The 21,466-nt window shown below is 42.7% G+C and overlaps 1 protein-coding gene across 7 annotated transcripts in view; it reads left to right on the forward strand.

Annotated features, from left to right (window-relative positions):
• RABGAP1L (RAB GTPase activating protein 1 like) overlaps nucleotides 1–21,466 on the forward strand; it is a 544,030-nt gene that overhangs the window by 473,132 nt on the left and 49,432 nt on the right. Inside the window, exon 1 of one of the 7 annotated variants that reach the window (XM_034779156.1) lies at nucleotides 16,206–18,573. The exons of 5 other annotated variants lie outside the window; for them this stretch is intronic. In XM_034779156.1, coding sequence (XP_034635047.1) covers nucleotides 18,463–18,573 — 111 coding nt within the window. In that variant the 5' untranslated portion in view covers nucleotides 16,206–18,462. Of the gene's footprint in view, nucleotides 1–16,205; nucleotides 18,574–21,466 lie in introns of those variants that run through there. One more of the 7 variants, XM_034779154.1, reaches the window with a different exon arrangement.

Raw genomic sequence — 21,466 nt, forward strand, 5'->3', positions numbered from 1 at the left:
CCATAACGTTTTGTTCAGCGTTACGAACAACCTCCATTCCTGAGGTGTTTGTAACTCTGAAGTTCTACTGTAATGCCCCTCAGGCCTTCATCTCTCAAGGACTCACAAACCCTGACTACAATCATGAGGATTCAAAAGAGTCAATGTTTCAGTTTTCCGGGATCAGTAATTGTCTGCCTGGTCAGCTACTGGTGGTTTGTGTACATTGCAGCATCATTCACAGGGATGATGGGGGGTATAGCTCTGGTGCATAAAATAGGGCTAGGAATCTCTCACCTAAATTTCCCTGATTGAGCCCTAAACATCTTGTGCACCCTCTCATATCCACTCAGGGCTAAGTTCCCTGTAAGCTGTGTGGCCGCGCAGCAGCCTATTTAGTGCCACACAGGCATTTAGGGGACCTGCCCCAGCCCCAACTCACTCTGCGGCCTGGACCCAGCCTCGGCCGGATCGGGCCCAGGTGCAGCTGGAGCAGCACCGCCCTAGGTGCGGCTGGCGCAGCATGGGTCGGCCCCAGGCACAGCCCTCTCCCAGCCCAGACCTGCTGCAGCCGGGGGAGGGGCGCCTATCCTGGACCCCCAGCCCTAGAGCTCCCACGGGAGGGACAGGCACCTCTCTCCCCCCCAGCCCAGGTGCTGCTGCAGGGGGAGAGTGCTGGGGAGAGCCGTAGCCCTGGGACGCCCTCCTGCACTCCAAATCCCCCAGCCCCACCCCAGAGCCTGCAATCCCAGCTGGAGCCCTCACACCTCTGCACCCCAACCCTCTGCCCTAGCCCTGAGCCCCCTCCCACAAAGAACACCTCAGCCCCCCTTCCTCCCCCCCCACACATGAATTTTGCTACGTGCACCAATATGGAGGTGATGTGTGACACATTACCTTCATATTGGTGCACATAACAAAATTCATTCCACACAGAGGTGGGAAAAATTAAAGGTTTGGCCTATAGGTAATAAGCTCTTGGGGCAAGGAATGCGTGTTTTTCTGTTTATGGAGAGCCACTGAATTTTAAAGGTACTATGTAAATGAACCTTAATAATAATAATGGGCTAGATTATCACTGGTTTCAGAACAGCAGCCATGTTAGTCTGTATCCGCAAAAAGAACAGGAGTACTTGTGGCACCTTAGAGACTAACAAATTTATTATAGCATAAGCTTTCGTGGACTACAGCCCACTTCTTCGGATGCATAATATGCATCCGAAGAAGTGGGCTGTAGTCCACGAAAGCTTATGCTCTAATAAATTTGTTAGTCCCTAAGGTGCCACAAGTACTCCTGTTCTTTTTGTAGATTATCACTGATTCTTTGTGGGTGTGAAAGGGGAGAGGGAGCAAGTTGCCTTTCCTCTCCCTTGAACTTCATGCAGGGGCCTGCCACAGTTGTCATTTTCTCTGCTCCTGTGGCTTGACATCAGTTAGTGAGTTGCCTGTAGTGACCTGCTGGGACAGGACAGCTTCATAACTCTGGGCAGTTATTAACTGCTACAGTCTGACCATAGTTAATAGTTGAACCCCCAGAACAATCTTTCTTTCAAATACTTCTTTAATTCCTTTAGGAAACATGTACACAAGCTGCTGCTCTTGCTGTTCAGTTATATCAGTCAATAATACTAGCTATTCTCTGTGTAATGATTTCTCAGTGGGTGCATAGATAGCTATTTTGATGCTCTGAAAGGCCAGAGAGAATTCCAAACATGGAAAGAATGTGGTATAGAAGAATTACTTGGGCAGAAGGGGCAGACCCATGAGGCTGAGATTGTGCTACTTTAATGACATAAAATGAGAGGAATCCTCGGGTGAATGCAAAGACCACGTCATGACAACCTTGAGCTGAAGTGCTGGAGAATTAGATTAAAGAGAGATGGTCTATAACTAAGAATGTAGTGATATGGAGAGGTAATCTCTTTTATTGGATAAACTTCTGTTGGTGAAAGAGACAAGCTTTCAGGCTACACCGAGTTCTTCTTCAGGTCTGGGAAAGGTACTCAGAGCATTACAGCTAAATAAGGACAGGTCTACACTTAAAATGGCGCAGCTGCAGTTCTTAAGTGAAGACACTCCTATGCCAATAGTTAATCCACCTCCCTGAGAGGCGGTACCTATGTCGACATAGCATTGTGTACACGATGCGTTAAGGTCAGTATAACCACATCGCTCGGTGTTGTGGATTTTTCACACTCCTGAGTGACATAGTTATACCGACATAGGTTTAGTGTAGACCAGACTTAAGAGGTGGAACAGGTTGTTTAGCATAAGTAGTTAATATACATTCTAAGAGACTGTTCAAGGTAAAGTGGCCCATTGTCACCTCTGTGGCCATAGAACAAAAAAATGAGGTTACAGATTGTTGTAATAAGCCATAAATCCAGTGTCTCTGTTCAATCCTTAATTTTTAATGTCTAGCAAAGTTAGGAGTTTAATCTCCCATGCTCGTCTTTTCAAGGTGGTGTGCAGGTTTCCTTTGAGGATGAGGAATGAAAGGTCAAATACAGAGTGATCGTTTGTGAAAAGTGTTCACCCCGAGGTGATGTGGTGTTTTTGTCTTTTATCCGTTTTTCTGTGTGAGTTCATTCGAAAGTGCAGTGATTGTCTGGTTTCACCCACCTAGTTACTATTGGGGCATTTAGTGCACTGGATGAGGTACACCACATGTTGTGATAGGCATGTGTAGGACCATGGATCTTGAAAGGTGTGTTGTGGGCAGTGTCGATCATTATAGTAGTGGAGGTATGTCTACAGGTTTTGCATCTGTTGTTCTGGCAGGTTCTGGTGCCAGTTTGAGTTGGTTGGTCCTGGTCCATGAGGAGCTTGTTTCTGATGAGGAGCTTGGTAAGGCTAGGGGGTTGTTTGAAGGCCAGAAGAGAGGGTTTGGGAAAGATTTCTTTCAGGAAGTGGTCCCCATCATAAATGAGTTGTCATTATTTAATGATACCTGGTATGGGTTCCAGTGTGGGGTGTCACATGACAACTAGAGGTATGCAGTCAGAGGGTTTTTTCCCCGTATTGAAGCAGGTTCTCTCAGGGTATTTGGGTGGCTCATTCCATGATGTAAACTACTTCCCTGGTGGAGTATCCTTGTTTGGTGAGGGTGATTTTAAGTATGCTAGGGTATGTATCCCAGACTTTCTCCTAGGAACATATTCTGTGTTATCTGAGTGCTTGGCTGTAAATAACAGATTCCTTAGTATGTTTGGTGGGTTACTGAATCTACAAAGGTAGGTGTGGTGATCTCTGGGTTTCCTGTATATAGTTTTCTATAGGGTTCCATTGTTGAAGCTGCTCGTGGGGTCAAGAAAGTTGATGTTGGTGTGGGTGTGGTTCTAGAGAGTTTGATGGATGGGTAGTAGTTATTGAAGTTGTGGTGGAAATGTATGGGGGTGTTTAGGTCATTTGCCCAGAGGCAAAAATGTCATCCATGTATCTCTGGTAGTCAGCTGTCACTCCAGCAGGGGGTAGTCTAAGGTGATGGAGTTTGTCATTCAAGGTAGTTTAATAAATAATAAGCACATTAGGTGACTGTACTGGACATCATTTTAATAATAATTACATTATTTACTTACTACTCATGCCTTGGAATTTATCAGTATGCATCCAGATTAAAACCTCTTTGCCACATCATTTAAGGTCCCTGAACACTCAGAAGGTGCCCACCTTATCTGATTAACAAGTTGATGCTTGTCTCTCTTTTGCCATTGAAATGACACATCCCCAATTTTATATTAAATTTGTCTTTTTCTAAAAAGCTGCTAATTTCATGCTGCTTTAGTCCTGCAGTGCAGAGCCTGTTACTTAGCAACCACCAAAATAACAAATTGGCCAATATCTATCTACTTGCTTGGAGCTTTTTATTTATTTGTTTATAGTTCTTGGCCACCAAAGCTGAACAGATTTGTCCTTAACTTGGATAGAAGTCTCTAAGCCTCTGTGTTTGAACATGTTAACTTTATTTGGATATCACTGTGTCTTCTTTCTAACAGCATTATTTGTCAAATTTTTATCCTTTTTTTTCCTATCCATCATCTTAACAAACTTCTTGTCATATTTGCTGAGAGAGAGATTCTCTCCAAAGATGCTGAATGTGAATTTTAGAGCATAGCTGGGGAGAGTGTCTCATTCAACAAGAAATAGCAGCCCTGAATCTCTGTTCAGTCCCAGCAATTCTTGATCCAGGAAAAGAGGGGATGGGAACAAAGGTGGCTTTATGCCACATTTGTGCTTCCTTTATTCTCTGGCTGCTCTAACTTATGCTCAGCTGCAGGTGGTGCTATTCCATCAGACAATGAGTGCAGTGGTGTTCGTCATGCCTCTTTCTCCCTGGCCATAGCCCCTACATTAGAATCCCCTTTTGCCAGAGGTATTTCCCCAGTGGTTAGGTCCGCTGATGTAATGGTCACCTTATACCAACAGAGCAGCACAAAAAGAGTTGTAACACAACAGAGAATCTGGCTGTAAGAGTCATGGTAACCCTGATTATGGAATCACAGTTGTTAGGTTTTGATTCCTATTGCCTTACAACGACTAAAGTACTATATTATAAAGGCGCCAAGCACTGTCTGAATACTATTATAAGTTGCAGTTGTTTGCACCACAACTGTAGGATAATACTGTATCCGATTAGAAAAGGGAAGGCTGAATCCTATGGAGAGTTATTTAAACTAATACTTTTTAAAAAACACGTACACGGCATTCATGAATTGCATCTCTGGACTGTGCTTGTCCCGTGACTCATGCTCTCTGGTGCCCTGCATCACACTGCCTTTGGAGACACACTGACTCTTTCCTTGTCTGTCCACGGCAGTTTTGAGCTTACACTCCTTTTTGGTAGGAAAACATTTTTCTGCTTTCATGCTGTGTCTCTCACTTGCCTCTCTCTTGAGAACAAAGAGAGGCAGATAGATGCTTTTCTGCCTGCCTGTGATTCACTCAAGATTTGGGCCTTAGCACTGTATGCTCACTTAGTACAGTACAGTATTCCAGCATTGTGGGTTCAGAGGTCTGGATATTTACAGTGAAAATATTTGTAATAAAAAATAATAATATAAAATGAGCACTGCACACTTTGTATTCTGTTTTATAATTGAAATCAGTATATTTGAACATGTAGAAAAAACACCCAAAATATTTAATACATTTCAATTAGTATTCCATTGTTTAACAGTGCGATTAAAACTGCAATTAATTTTTTTGAGTTAATCGCATGAGTTAACTGCAATTAATTGACAGCCCTACAAGAAATAAATAAATAATAAATGACCAAAAGCACTTAGATGCCAAGTTAGGACTCTCAGCCCTTACCCCACCCCAAGATTCTTTGTTGCTGCTGTTATTTGGTATTATGAGGGAAGGGACGAATATGAACTTCTCTGAAATTTCTATGCTTTCTCTGTGTTGCAACTTTAAACCGTGTGTGACAGAGTGCTGGGAGTTATCAGGTGAGCCAGCACTCTGATCACTTAGGCGTCAGTCAGCTCCCCGGGAGATGACTGATTGGGGATGTGCAAACTAATTGGCTGATCGGGCTCAGAGGCTGGATGAGCCAATTAGTCTGTCAGCTGAGGGGTGTGAGAAAGACAGGAAGGAAGTACTGGGGGAGAGAAGGAGTAACCAGGGCTAGTTGAGCCAAGTGTGTGCAGAGATTTCAAAAAAGCGAGACCTTTGGTGCTGTAGGAAAGGGCTAAAGGTAGAGAAGCTTTATATATAATATCGCTGCATGAGACTGTATTAGTATTGGCGATGGGAAAATAAATAGATCACACAAAGTTGTCACGCAACAGAGTGTGTCTGAGAGGTTCCTAGGGCATCTGAGGACAAGGAAGGAGCTTGGTATTTTCTCTTTCATGACAAGATCAGTAGAGAATTTAGCCATAGCAATAATCATAATATTATGCAACGTATGAAATAGAACAAGCTGCATCAAAAAAATTACCAGTGTGAAAGTCTACTTTCATAATCAAACACCGCGGAAAGTCCAGTTAATGTATCTGCTGAATTAATCACTCGTCCTTAGGGGGCTCCCTCAAATGCCAGTAGAGTTGCCAAGTCTATTTGTAATCCTCCATACTATTATAACGAGCTGCAGCAAGACACTTCACTCCAGGACGGCTACTTCAACAGAAGAAATGCCGGTGTAGCATTCCCGTAAAGTAGCCATGGCATGTTTTGTAATGTGGAGCAAATCCCTCACCTGTTTCACAGCATAATTAGAAATTGAGTCATTCTCCCACAAACATAGCAGGAACAATTCTTGAGAAGACAGACATTTGTAAGCCTTCTAAATGTTATAGGCCAGCGTTTCTCAAATGCAGCCACTTTGGCCGCATGTGGCCACCAGGGAATTTTTCTTTGCGGCCAAGAAAGCCTCCTGGGTGGAGATTGGGGGGAGAGGGGGACACAAAGCAGCAGCCCCTCCCTGCAGTGCCTAGCCATTGCTCCTGGCTGCCTTGGTGTTTGTTGGCACCACCAGCAGGGCATCAGCAGTCTGCACCAGGCAGCCTCCTGGGGGCTCCGGGCAGCACCTCTGCAGACATATGGGGCCAGTGTGTGTGCTCAGCGGGCTTTGGGGCCACCAAAAAAATTGTTCTGAGAACCCCATAGGTATCCACAGCACTAGATTTACATTATATGTGGTCAGTCATATGGGAGACAGCAAATAATGTCTCTTTTTTCACATTAATTTTAACATTTGTTTGAAAGCATCTCATTTTCCAATCAACTTCATGTGTTAGTTTAAAGCAGTGCTGTTATAGAGACAGAATTCTCAGAGCTTTTTCTTGAGATCCCAAACAGAACCTTTTGTAAACAAAAGAAGACAAAGACTGATTTTTCCCTCTTTAATTTGAGTGGTGAACACAGAGGCTTGGAATCTAATAAAACTTGAATCTTCTGCATACAAACTGGTGTTAGACAGGAGCTGCCACATTCTTACAGTTCCTACCCAGCCTAGAAGCTGACTGGTAGGAGCAAAAGAGCAAATCAGGGCTAAAAGGAATATTGTCAACTTGAAATTTAGCTAATTTTAAAGCAAATGTGTTAAAAGTTGTGTCAGGTACACACCTGCCTCAGAGTCTCCTGCACATTTTTATGGTTTTACAAACCAAATTTTCTTCTTTTAAAATTTTTTTCTAAAGTTTTGTGAAAGACCCAAACAAGGAATGGGGAAATAGTGACACGGACCATACACAAAGTACTGTCAAATTCAGAAAGTAAACAAACTCCACATATATATAGAAATGTTTTTATTTATTTCTCTCATCTGTTAGCGTAATCCTAGGTGTTACTATGTAGTTACAATAATCCTAGGCATTATTTGTAACAAGCAGAGGTATGATACTTACGTTGATGATGTCCCTTGAAAAATCAAGGGAGGGTATCTATGTGAGGCAAAATCTACCCTCCATTATATCTGACAATCCCATTGTAATCTGTGTGGGAATTAGGCCTGAAGAGTTTTTCTGCTTGTAGAAGGCATGCTGAAAATGCTGAGTAGGATTAGATATTATAGCTCTATTGTGCCTTTAAGACAGCCCTGTTTGGGGTGCTGTGGGGAGACACCACACCAGCAGGATCTCTAGGAGTCATTGAGCCTCAAGTGAGTATGAGGGAGCACAGCCACACCATTGATGGAAGTGCAGTGTCCTCTTCTTTCTGCTGCCAGCCAGCTCTGCCACATGGCAAAAGCACTAGCCTTGAGTAGTCCAAGTGGTAGATTTTGTCCAGCTCTTGCAGACAGATGCAAGGAGAAGAGACTCCCTACACTCCCATCTCTTCTCCTGTGGGCGCCTGCACTGGGCTGGATATATTCCTTTGTCTTTAGGGACTGGCTCGTTTCCATTAGCTACATAGACTTAATAGCAGTGATGATACTGGTGTCATGGTCCAGATCATATCTTACTTGGATAAAAAGCAAAATGGAGTCGGAGGAGAAAAGCTGAGGAGATGCCAACAGGACATACAAATGTTTGAAAATGCCTGGAGTCTCTTTGATGGAGTCTGAGCAAAGAAATATTTCATTAGCATGGAAAGAATTGCTTCACTAAACTTCGCAAGATGTTCCCTTTCCCCTCACATACCACTCCAAGTCCAAAGATAAGCCTGTTGTGTCAAATCAAGAAAAATGTATCTTGAAAAAAAACATAGCTTTTCTAATTGTATTACTTTTTATTGAACCATCGGGTAGTAGATACAATTTCCACATTAGGAAACCGGATCAACACAATTAAGTATTGAAACAACTTGCATACTGACCCTCGGACAAAATAAACCTTTGAGGAGAAATTGTCCTTGCTTCTGAAATATTTTTTTCTTCCAAATGTGGACTATATTCCTTTTACTATAGAGTGCAATGATGAACAGAGACTGTGGCAAAGGATTACTTGACTCTTAGATTAAAGTGTGGTGTTGCTGGTCATTGTGTATATAATTTAACATCTTATGCAGCATGACAGAGTCTAAATAGTTTCTGAGGAAAAATGTTTAAAACTAGAATAAAATAGTCACTGAAAATTGAATAAAAAAAGCCTCCCAAAAATCCTGTGAATTTTTTAGAAGTGAGTTTAGTTTCTCAGCATTCACTTTCTAGTGTTCACATCATTTTAATCAAACTAAGAGCTTGATTGTGGAATATATGGACACAGCTCTGCATAGAGTAGGGTTACCATACGTCCGGTTTTTCCCGGACATGTTTGGCTTTTCGGCAATCAAACCCCCGTCCAGGGGGAATTGTCGAAAAGCCAAACATGTCCGGGAAAATGCCGGCCGGGCACTTCCCCTCCCGCGGCTGCTCTGCTCCACTCCAACACAATTAAGTATTGAAACAACTTGCATACTGACCCTCGGACAAAATAAACCTTTGAGGAGAAATTGTCCTTGCTTCTGAAATATTTTTTTCTTCCAAATGTGGACTATATTCCTTTTACTATAGAGTGCAATGATGAACAGAGACTGTGGCAAAGGATTACTTGACTCTTAGATTAAAGTGTGGTGTTGCTGGTCATTGTGTATATAATTTAACATCTTATGCAGCATGACAGAGTCTAAATAGTTTCTGAGGAAAAATGTTTAAAACTAGAATAAAATAGTCACTGAAAANGGGGGCGCAGGGTCTGGGGGCTGCCCGGCAAACCGTGAAGCCGGTAGCGCTGGGTCAGCCCTTTCCCCGTGGCTGGGAGTGGGAGGGAGGAGGGGGCGGAGTTGGGGCGGGGCTAGGGGGTGAGAAATGGGCGGGGCCAGGGCCTGTGGAGGGTCCTCTTTTTTTATTTATTAGATATGGTAATCCTAGCATAGAGTTGGCACAGTGCGTCTCACATTTCCAGGGACATCACAGCCACTGCATCCCCATTGCAGAGGGTGCTATCTCCTCACCTCTGCACTGGTGAGCTCTTTTGGCTGGAGTGGAGGGAGTAGGAGCCAGGGGCTTGCCTCTTTTAGGAGACTGTAATGACAGCAGCTTTGCAAGCATTGCAGAGCTCTTTCACTCTGTGGGTATGTCTCACAACACAGTTAGCTCAAGTTAGAACTTAAATTGTGCCCTTAACCTGACTCCTGTCCACACACAAAAATCTCTAGCTCGAGTTTAGTGGCCTTTTAAGCTCAAGCTAGCTAGCCTGTCGGTGGGGTGGGTTGAAACTCAAGTGCTGCTGATGCTGGAGCTAGTAATGCAATGGGGATGCACAGCTCAGGTTACACCAACTCGGCAGCAGCTAATGCAGTCACTTGGTGTAACTTGTTATTTTGCAGTGTGGTCACACGCTCAAAGCTAGGCTAGCTCAAGTGCAGAACTGGAGTTGCTAACTCAATCTAAGGCCATGTCTACACAAGCAATCTTACAGCGGTACAGCTGTACCGATGCAGATCACTTGTGTAGCCGCATTATGCCAATGGGAGAGAGCTTTCCCATCGACGACATAAAACCACCTCAACAAGTGACATAGCGCTGTGCACACTACCACTTATGCCAGCAAAACTTATGTCACTCGGGTGTTTTTTGCCAACGTAAGTGGTAGTGTAGACCTGGCCTAACTGTTGCAGTTGAGACAAGCCCTGTGAGTGAAAGAACTTGTCTTTGCACCTAGTCCCCCAGGTCTCCCCTTTTGCTCCCTCTCCTTCCCTTGTGCACAGTATGATCTGACCCTAAGAGTACACCACACAGCAACTTGGAGGGGTAATTCCCAGTGTGTGTGTGTGGATATGTGCGTGCTAGCTCTGCTCAACATAGCCCCTAAAAGTAGCAGTGCGGCCCCAGTGGCATGAGCAGCAGCTCATGCTAGCCACCCTAGTATGTACCCAACGCGGTGGGCAGGATTGTGCCCATGCCACGGCAGCTGCAGTGTTTTAGGTGCTAGCTCAAGCAGAGCTAGTATGTGGACATCTACCCGCGCTGTGAATTGCACCTTCCAGCTGCTTTGTAGACATGCCCTAAATGATCAAATTAAAATTGAAACCAGTTGTGCTATGAAGCATCCAAATAAATATTTCATTGTATTCTTCTTCTGTGTCCTATTCACCCAGCACAGTGTGGCAGTCTGCCAGGTAATACGTTGTTTTGACAGCAATTTGGCGAGAACCTGACAGACAATCTCCAAATAATTATACTTAGCATTTTATGTTTTCAATGCAAATATTAACTAATTTTCACAATGAAATAGGCAGGTAATCTAACCTCCATTTTGTGGATGGGAAAACAGAATCAGAGCAGTCCAACTAGCAGAAGGCCACACGGCAAGTCAGGTGCAAACTTTGGATTAGAACCAAGGATTCCTGGCCCCTGGTGCCATGCTAACTTCGAGTTTCTTCATATTTGCAAATCTAAACTTTATAATGTGTTGTTTAATGTTAATATCTGTTCCCATTTGCTATTCAAATACAGTATATGACGACAGTCATTGTAATTCAAGGACAAAGGTAACAACATAGATATATGCTTATGAATGTTTGTGAGGAGCCCATACCAGCTGCAGGTTCACTTTGCCCTGACAAGACTTCTGTTTGATACAATGTGTTCTGGTCATTCAGATTGCTGAGGAGCCCCATTCAGATAGCACAGCAAGCCCCTGAATCAAACTATGCTGCCAGCTACCTGGGCAAAACCAGAGTTAATTTAAAAATTTCAACTGCAAACCATTGTGGTGGTACATTTGTCTACAAAAATATATTTGAGTCGCAAAACTCTTAAAAGATTAGATCAGCTGGCAAATATTGCCATTTTAAACAGTTTTCAAAGGTTATTGTTTTGGATCAGTTTATTATTTAGTACTTAAAATATGCAAAGAGCTATTCACATATTATTTAGTTCTTATATTAATATCCTCTATAAGGTAGGTATGTACTATTATCCACATGTACAGGTGAAGCACAGAGATTTTTTGGTGCCTTTACCCATTCCTCTGTCACGTGGACCTGCTTGCTCTGCTCTAAGATTGACATTGAGAGTGAAATATATCTAGAATAGCTTTTGCTTATCATGCAGCATAACTGGGTAACCTTTCTGGCAAGTAGCAAAAATGCCATATTGGTTTTGCATAATGAATCGGACAAGAGGATGGCAGACTGTTCTGTATCTACCACAGATTATGCTAGGTACTCTACAATATCGCCCCACCCTGCCCCCAAATTGTAGTGCTCGTTTATAGATGAGAAGGGATATGATTTTCAAAAGCCTGCAGATATGTCTATTCTACAGTCAAATGTATGATTGCAGCATGGGTAGGTATACCCACAATAGCTTTAATTTAGCTAGAAAGAACGTCTAAAAGTAGCAATGAAACTGCAGTGGCGTGAGCTAGGAATGTGAGTACATAGGGGTGGGCTTGTACAGCACTTGCCACTGCAGCTTCACTGCTGTTTTTAGTTGTGGTAGCTAGATTAAAGCTAGTGTGGGTATGCCTGCCCGAGCTGCAGTCACACCTTCAATTGCAGCATAGATGTACCCCAAGTCATGGAGGAGAGTAGGTCCAATTGACTTTCAGTAGGACTTGTGCTCCTAAATTACTTAGGCCAGGCTTGCTCTAAAAAGTTAGGTCGACCCAGCTACATTGTTCAGGGGTGCGTAAAATCCAACCCCCTGAGCAATGTAGTTAAGCCAGCCAGAGTGAGTGTCTACACTGAAGCACTGTGGCTGTGTTGCTGTAGCAGTTTAAGCCTTAGGCTCCTTTGAAAATCCCACCCAAAACGTAGGTGAAGGGTGGGGAAAAGGACTGCTACACACAAACAGTGTTCAGGACAATGGTTTAGATAGATGATGATTTTTTAAAATATATATATATACATTTTCTAGAGACAGAAGGACATGAAGTGAGAAATTCACCAATGATTTCTTGAGAAAGCTGAAGAGGGGAGAGGAAAGTAGACCGATCTTGATTCAGCAATAACTATAGTGGGAACCTGGGTCAGTGTTAGCTTTCTGTGTGGCATACAGATGATTTGCAAAGGATAGGGGAAGGAAAGGAGGAGTTTGGGTTTTGCAAATTTGCTTCCTTATAATCTATAGAGAAGGCCTGAACAATTTTAAAACTTTTTGTTTTGTTTTTTGTATTTTTTTTAAACTTTAAAATAGGAGTAGAACTAGATTTACCATATTTCCACAATCAAAAAAGAGTACGGGGGGGAGCCCCACTCTAGCCCCACCCCCGTCCTGCCCCCATCCACTCCCTCCCACTTCCCACCCCCTGACTGCCCCCCTCAGAGCCCCCAACCCCCCCCACTCCTTGTCCCCTGACTGCCCCCTCCTGAGAACCCCCCACCCTAACTGCCCCCCTAGGACGCTACCTGTCCCCTGACTGCCCTGACCCTTATTCACACTCCCGCCCCCAGACAGTCCCCCGGGACTCCCATGCCCTATCCAACTGCTCCCCGCTCCCTGACAGGACCCCCAGAACTCCCAACCCATCCAACCCCTTCTGCCCCCTGCCTGCCTCGACCCCTCTCCACACCCCTGCCCCCCTGACAGCCCCCCCAGAACGCCCGACCCGTCTAACCCCCGTCCCTGCCTGCCTCGACCCCTCTCCACACCCCTGCCCCTCTGACAGCCCCCCCCCCGAACTCCCGATCCATCCAACCCCCCTCTCGCTCCTTGTCCCCTGACTGCCCCCCTTCTCCAACTCCCCAGCCTCCTTACCGTGTCGCTTGGCTTAGAGCAGGTGTCTTCCCCCCGCCGAGCACTGCTGGGTGGTGTGATGAGGCTGTGGAGGAGCGGGGAAGGGGCTCTGGCCACCGCTGCTAGCCCCGCCGCCGCGTTCCCTCACAGGCGCACAGTCCTGCCCCCCAGCGCTGCCGGGCGGCGTGCTAAGGCTGCAGGGGGGAGCTGGGAAGGGGCTTTGGCTGCCGAGGTCCCAATGTGAGTGGCGCTCAGCCGCCCTGTCAGCTGCTTTTCGCTCTTTAAATAGCCGACCAGGGGGAAATCCCGGACATTTTTAGATTTTTAGAAATCCCCCCCGGACGGCTATTTAAAGAGTGAAAAGCTGGACATGTCCGGGGAAATCCGGACGTATGGTAGCCCTAGTAGAACAAAGTAAGGGAAACAAATCTCATCTCCCCTCCCTTCACCCACGCATACAGTAAATAATTCAAACACAGGCATAAAATAAAAAGAAGCAAAAGTTTTGACCTTTTCTCTAAACCTTGCTACAGATTTATATTGAGGGGGAGAGAATTCCAGAGTCACCGGCTTACTGGAAAAGGCCCTGCTTCAGCAATTCCAATCCTGCTAACCTCTGCTACCACCAGAAGAATAACAGTAACTGTCTAAAGAATATTGGTTTGCTGGCTTAAATCTGTAAGATAGAGTGCACAATTTTGCCTGCACCTAAGTTACAAGAAAGGCAATACACTTGCAAAAGTCAAGGATTTGCATGCATACATATCTTACTGCATGTACAACCCTGATTTGTACACATGTGGGCGGGATTTTTGCAGGCACAGCTCAGGTGCTCACACACATACATTTTAAAAAATTTAGGCCATGTTATCTGACACTTAAAAGTAAAACCGTGAAAAGCATTTGCCCAGCAATAAGCATCTGGTGCAGTATACACCACTGCTATAAAGTTACATATGACACTCTCCATGAATATCACATTATACTTAATGTTTGTGTAAAGACAGAAAATCCCCAGAGGCTCCTAAAACGTTATGTTTCTCTTAAAATTTGAACTAGTTCATAATTTGAATATGAGACTTCACTATGATAGTTTCCAGACAGTTACTTATTTAATGGTTAATATTCCTTCTCAAAGGTATGTCTACTTAGGACTATATTGATTATCGCTTAACTTGAGGTAGTTAACACCTAAATCAAGGCTGGTCTGGCATTCCCCAGGCTTCAAAAGTTTAATTTACTCTAGGAGTCAGCTAATGAAGAGGGTGGGATTAAACTCTTTCTGGAGGGCAGCAGTGTCGTCTGGGATTGCCCAAATTTGATCAGCCATTTTATAGTCTTGAGGGGTTTTTCTGTGATATTTAGCTCTGGGGGGGAGTAATATTACTCCCTATGACAGGTTGCAGAGTAGCAGCCGTGTTAGTCTGTATCCGCAAAAAGAACAGGAGTACTTGTGGCACCTTAGAGACTAATAAATTTGTTAGTCTCTAAGGTGCCACAAATACTCCTGTTCTTATTACTCCCTATGAAAATTAAGAGATAGATTTGGGGGGGGTCCACTCCTTTGGCTTCTTAATTGCCAGTAATCCTCTTGGGGTAAAGAGCAGGGTAGACCTTTAATGTGGGATAAACAAGCTTTCTCTTCTAATCAGCTGTTTTCCACTCTAATGGCTGCATTTGAAACAAATCTTACCTTTCATTACATGGTGGGGAAGTTATGAAAGGGGTATGATAGTACCATTGTTCATCCTGTATTGGTTGAAAAAACTATGCAAAAATCTCTTAAACTCTGCCAAGTAGCACTTCAAATGCAATACAAACAGGTTTGAATTTAATTATCTGAAGTCTGTTATGTTAATGAATCTGGGAAGTTCACATGAAATCCAACTTGGAGTGACTGAAGGAAACTCCAAACTCTGCTTCATAAAAGGAGTGGCTGTAGTGAATGCTTAGCAAGAATCTGGAGAGGGCCCTTGCTCAGCATACATAACTCTTTTCGGTGATGGTCGAGCCATGTTGGTCCCAGGATATTAGAGAGACGAGGTGGGTGATGAAAGAGAGACACTTTCTAGCTGCACTCTCTTTCACATCTCTTTCAACAACAGAAGTTACCTCACCCACCTTGTCTCTCTAATGATGCTTTTTAGTCATTTGGGGGAAAGGTCCCTTGTCATATGTCAATAAGACGTTGCCGGAGGTAGGGTGGGAGGGAATCTTATCGGGTGAGTAAGCAGAATTTTGCTGCATAAAGGCAAATGTTATGCAAAATTCAGTAATATTCCATTCATATTTTCTTTTCCTCCAAATGTGTAAAATGTGATTCAGGTCAGTTATATTAGCTAGTGTAGTCTTGTGCTGCTGTCCTAGCCATCTGTCGGCTGGCTAAGATTGCCCTCCTGCCTCCCCATGACCACCTGGTTGAAATACAAATGACACAGGAAAACTGCTTTACCACTTCCTTGATGACTGCTACTGCAATACCTGTGTGATGTTATGCAAAGCAGCAGCATTTGTTACAAAGGAGGGGGAAGAACGTGAGGCAGCTCTAGTCTGCACATTGCTGAGGGGCTCAGTATTCAAGATCAGACAACACGTGGGCAGACTTGAAGAAATCGTGAGCTGTTTCTGTAGAAAAGGCATATCTCCTCTTCCCAGTTTCAGTGAAATGATACTCGGGGCCATGTATTGATAGGCAGACAGGTTGTGTTTTTAATTGTGTTAGCTCAATTGGGTTATCTTAACATGACTGAAAAGCCCTGTTAAGGTGCAGGTGCTGGCCATGTTGCAGCCTAGGCTCTTCCTGGGCTACAACCCAGCCAGTCAACACAACTTGCCTGCATTCTAATGGGACTTTTCAGTCACATCAGGCTAATTCGACTGAGCTCACATGATTGAAGAAATACCCTTTTAAGTCAGTGAACTGTTCTGCTGTAAAATGAGAGTAAAATCTGGCCCATAATCTCTGACCAGCAAAAAGTTGACTAGAAGGATTTAATGATCTGAGCAGGGTATTATTTTGCATATCTGCATTCTCTACCCCCTACCCTTGTAGAATTAAGTTGTTCTCTCACTAACGTAGGAATGCTTGTTTGTACTGTGTGCTCGCTCCCTCAGTACATACATGACTGTTCAAATGTAATTTCAGTCCCTGTTTGCAGCCTCTGAACAGCTGCCAGCAAGGAGTGTGGAATTATGGGAAGTTTCTTTCTTCACCACCTACAACAGGTGTCTTTGTCAGCACACCTCATACACAGATACCTATCCGCAAACACTGAGTCACCATGACTGAGAAATGTGAATGCAGGAAGAACTGCTTTCAGTGCCAGCAAGTGTTTCTATAAGAAAAACCTGAAGCCATGAAGCAGAAGAGAACATACGTGAAGAAGTTCCCAGTACAAGTTACAGCATTTCTGAAAATATAAGAAGATTTTAGAATACAAGGTATGATCTATCTGCTGGACTCCTTGATACACAAATTGTTTACTGGATATCACTCTAATTTTTTAATCTGAATTGCCTCTACTGAGGGAAACAAGTACAAGAAATATTATAAGACAACCTCATCTAAGCAAAGCAGAAATATACAGCACAAAAGCTGCATTGCAGATAAATTTCAAGTGAAAATATTTTTCTTTCTCCTGCAAGGGTTAAACATGATCAGAAACTGTTTTAATCTCAAGGATTTCACCTCAAGCGCCTCATTTTTGTTTGCCATAAGCCTATTAGAACACTCTTCTGTTTCCTAGCAATAACATTAATTTTTTCCTCCCCTATTTAAGCAAAAGAGATGTTGGTTTTTAATCCTGAACACTACAGCTGTCGCTCAAGTTTCCTATTCAAATGCAAATAGCACGTGGTGCTATTTAAATACGCATGTAATCTTTGAAAGATACTTCAGGAAAAACAGGAAAAAGAGAAGAGCAACGTTGATCTTATCCTGTTTGTTCTGGAAAGCAAGCGTGTGACAATATGCTACTGGCAATTCGGACTGGAAATCTCTGTAAGGTTTGCAGTATCCAGCATTCACTCTGATTTGGGGAAAAACACCCAACTGAATCCATTTACATTTCTTGCACAGGTCAGAGTTTTCATCGCTGGAACAAAATGCTACCAGAGGGGGGTAAAAATGTAATAGATGGGGCTAAATAGAAGCACAGACGATATAATTTTACTCTGTGTTCATTTGGCAGTGATTACTTTCCTTGTAAAACTGAGCTTAAAGGAGTTTTTCTCAGAGGATATGTTTTGTTTATTTCTTTAAATCAATTCATACTTTTCTGTAGAACCATATTTTCATTTATAGTTTGATAACTTTCAATTTCTTTATCATTTTCCAAACTATTTTTTTCTGTTTTGGCAGTTTTTCTTTGTCATATGGATGTTTAAACAAATGATTTGACAAGACTGATTCTCCGGGAAGCAACCAACAGGGGTACTGTACACTGTTTGTCTGAGACCCTATCACTTTTGTAATTAAAAGCAATAGAAGTCCTGAATATTTCATACTAAGGACAATCAATCCTGGGGAAAATAATGTGGATTTCTATTGGTTTTCTTTTGCTTGAAAATGTGTATTTCCTTTTTAGAGTATAGATAGTTTAGATAAAAGAGTCTTGATTTTTTCATCATATTCTTCCCTTTTTGAGGTGACAGTTTTACTCTCTGGGTTGCAAAGGAAACTAACATCTGTTAAATCTCCACCATAGCTGGGACTCTTTCTTGCTTGTAATTTGATATCGTTGCTGTAGCAGCCCTACTTGTGCTTTAATTTTAGTACAGGTTTTCCAAAAAACCCTAAATGACACAAACAACAACCTAAAACTGTGCAGAAGAAAGTGACTACTTTTTCAAGTATTTCTGAGGATAAATTTATAAACTTGTGAAAAATTCCATGGAGGGCATACGAGAGGTCATTTATACACTCCTTTTCTTTGAATCTGCAGAATAAGCATAAAACAAGAATTCAGTAGAAAACCAAACTCCCCCAACACGAAGAATCATCTGCCTGTGGATAAATATTGGACTTAAAGAGTGAATCATTACAAAGAACTTTGGGATGAACAGAGAGAATTAAATAGTTTCCTAGGATTTGAAAAAACTTCAGTAAATTACTTTTCTACTTTCTCTGAGAATGTGAGCGGGCGTTTATAATACACATTTCCTGTAAAGATAAGAGACCCCCCCACACACACACCTCAAGAGACAAACTACATACAGGAGCTGCTTTGGTTGGTTGGGGTTTTTCTTGTGATGCTCCACCCACTCTAGCTTCTTCAGGTGGGTGTGGGCGACCATCACCCACAAAGAACTGAGATAAGGTTCATTGTTGGATAGTGAACCTGCTGCTGCTAACCAGCTGGGAGCTTGCTGACAAAATGATGGAAGAAATCTCCATAGTGGTGGCCTACAATTCCCATATATTTAGCCAGCTGCATGATGAAGATTTTCTGGCCAGTCTGGTGGCAATCAGCAAACCCAAATCTGTGGTAGGTGTTGCTGCTATGATTGTGAACTCTTGTTCACAGGTTGTTGATCCTTTGACTGTAACATGTGATGGTTATACTCCTACAGGAGAGGAGCCCTTTCATTGAAAGCAATACAGTTCTTCTTAAAAATTATATAAATCTCTCTGTGATTTGTTTATATGTACTGAGAAATAGCATACATAGTAATAATAATGATGATAGTAATTTAATTTGCAGTAATAATTTCAACTGTTCATATTGAGTTAATGTCTTTCTGAGAGACATAGGTGAAGAGAGAAGGAATTGCTCAGTAAAAAAGCTAGTTTTGTGGTGTGTATAATATAGAAGTTTTTTGTGTAATTTTGATTTGAACTTTTATGGTTCTCAAGTGTTTTGAGCTCGCTGAAAGAAGTAAAAATGAGACTGGAACTAATTCCAAAGTATTTTTCTCCTAAAAACAGAGCAAATGCTAAATAACCTCAACACTTCTAGGTCTTAGCATGTCAGTTAAAGACTCAAGGCCAGATTCTCAGCTGGTTTTTATCAACATTGTTCCTGTGAATCTGAGCTGTGAATTTGGCCCACATGATGGTTCATAGACTTCACACTCATTTTATAGGAATTGTTCTTATGTATCCAATTTAAAAATCAATGTAAGCATCTATGCAAACTTTTTAGTTAAAATACAGCACCAAATTAATGTTCTAAAGCATTTTAGAGACCTGTATGTACATTATATGCATAGTATAGTCATGATCCTGCATTGGGATCTGTTAATGTGGATATATGTGGTACCACTGAAGTTAACAGCTTTGTCTTCAATACCAAAAAAAAAAAAAAAAAGACGCGATAAGTCATGCATTAGCTATCCTGCTGTAAAATCTTAGTCCAGACAAGATACAGGTAGTTTTTACTGTGCTGTAATTAGGTGAACTCAACTGCTGGTTGGAGGTATAGGGTTGACCTCACCTAGCTATATCAAAGTAAAAGCTCACTGCACCTTGTTTCCTCTAGGATTTTCAAAGAATGCCCAAAGTTGGGCTCCCAATTCCACATTATATAGGGTCAGATTCTGTGAATGACTTCATGCATGGGTCTGCCGGCACTGAGTCATTGGTGAGATCGAGGGTTTGGAAAATACAAGCCTGATTTTTCAGAGTTGTTGAGCTTAACTTTTTATTGACAGATGCAGATGCTAAGCATCACTAAACATCAGGCTTCTTATCTAGGAGCTTATGTTTAGGCACCTTGTTTGCAATTTTTGGTCAGTGTGTGTATACTATCTGTGTAAGTAACTATCAGAGGGAGAGAATTTATTTAGGTAACAATACCTGGATTCCTCCATCTGTGGCAGATCTATAATCTTCACAAGAGGAAGAATATGCCATATCTATGTATTTTAAAAATACATTAAATTCATGACTACTTTAGCTTCCCTCCCCACCAGTGGAAATTGCAGTTTATGTGCACCTGACCTCTCTTCATTACACCTGATTAGGACTCCAAAGCTAAGCCAGTTTCCTTAGATTTTGTCCAATCACATTCATTCTGGTGCCATTTTTCTTCCTTACCATTAGGTCTTGTCTAGACTAAGATTTAAGATATGTTGAAACATATTAGCTAACATTTAGGTGACCAGATACCCCAATTTTATAGGGACAGTTCCGATATTTAGGGCTTTGTCTTATATAGGCACCTATTACCTCCCCACCCTCTGTCCTGATTGTTCACACTTGCTATCTGATCACCCTAGCTCAATGGCTCTCAACCTTTCCAGACTACTGTACCCCTTTCAGAAGTCTGATTTGTCTTGTGTACCCCCAAGTTTCACCTCGCTTAAAAAGAACTTGCTTACAAAATCAGACATAAAATACAAAAGTGTCACAGCACACTATTACTGAAAAATTGCTTACTTTCTCACTTTTACCATATGATTATAAAATAAATCAATTGGAATATAAATAGTGTACTTACATTTCAGTGTAGTATATAGAGAGTATAACTAGTCATTGTATGGAATTTTAGTTTGTACTAACTTCGCTAGGGGTTTTTATGTAGCTTGTTGTAAAACTAGGTATATATCTAGATGAATTGATGTACCCTCTGGAAGACCTCTGTGTACCCCGAGGGGTACGTGTACCCCGGTTGAGAACCGCTGCCCTAGCTTATGTGTTTGAAAAGTCTACTGTCAAGAAGACACTTCATTCTTTAACATGTGCTAAACTTGGTTGAGTAAAAGCCAAAGCACCTCCTAAGCTTTCACGTGACCAGCTTAGCACATATTACCGGCTGTGTGCCTTGTCTACACTGGGCTTTTAAAATGTGTTAGCTAGCATGTTCTAACTGCACACCATTCAATCTTAGTGTAGACAAAGCCCTCTTCCCTATCTTAGGCAATTGCCATAACAGCAACGGTCTTCCTGACCAAGAACACAGAATAAGACCTTTCTCTAAGGGCTAGTCTACACTGGCAATGCTAAAGTGCCTTTAATGTGCCTTGTGAGGTTGCGGCACAGCGCCGGGAGAGAGCTCTCACGGCGCAGTGCCGGGAGCCTAAAAAAACCACCTCCATGAGTGGTGCGGCTCCCAGCGCTGGGGCACTGTTTACACTGGCGCTTTACAGTGCTGCAACTTGCTGCACTCGGGGGTGGTTTTTTTCAAACCCCTGAGCGAGAAAGTTGCAGCGCTGTTAATTGCCAGTGTAGACAAGCCGTAAGACAGCTAGTACTGCTAGAAATTGGCTAGCAGAAGCGCCAATAGAGCAGTTGGTTGTCATGTGCATAGCTATACTTGGGTTCTCAAACTCTGTCATGCTCTTGAGTTTCACTAGCCCAGAACCAAGAATATTTTCCTGAGTGTCTCCCATGCTGATTTGCTTCCATGCTACTAGGCTATTTCTCATGAATCATTTAGA

Source organism: Trachemys scripta, chromosome 8, assembly GCF_013100865.1.
Source record: "Trachemys scripta elegans isolate TJP31775 chromosome 8, CAS_Tse_1.0, whole genome shotgun sequence".
Classification (NCBI taxonomy): domain Eukaryota; kingdom Metazoa; phylum Chordata; order Testudines; family Emydidae; genus Trachemys; species Trachemys scripta.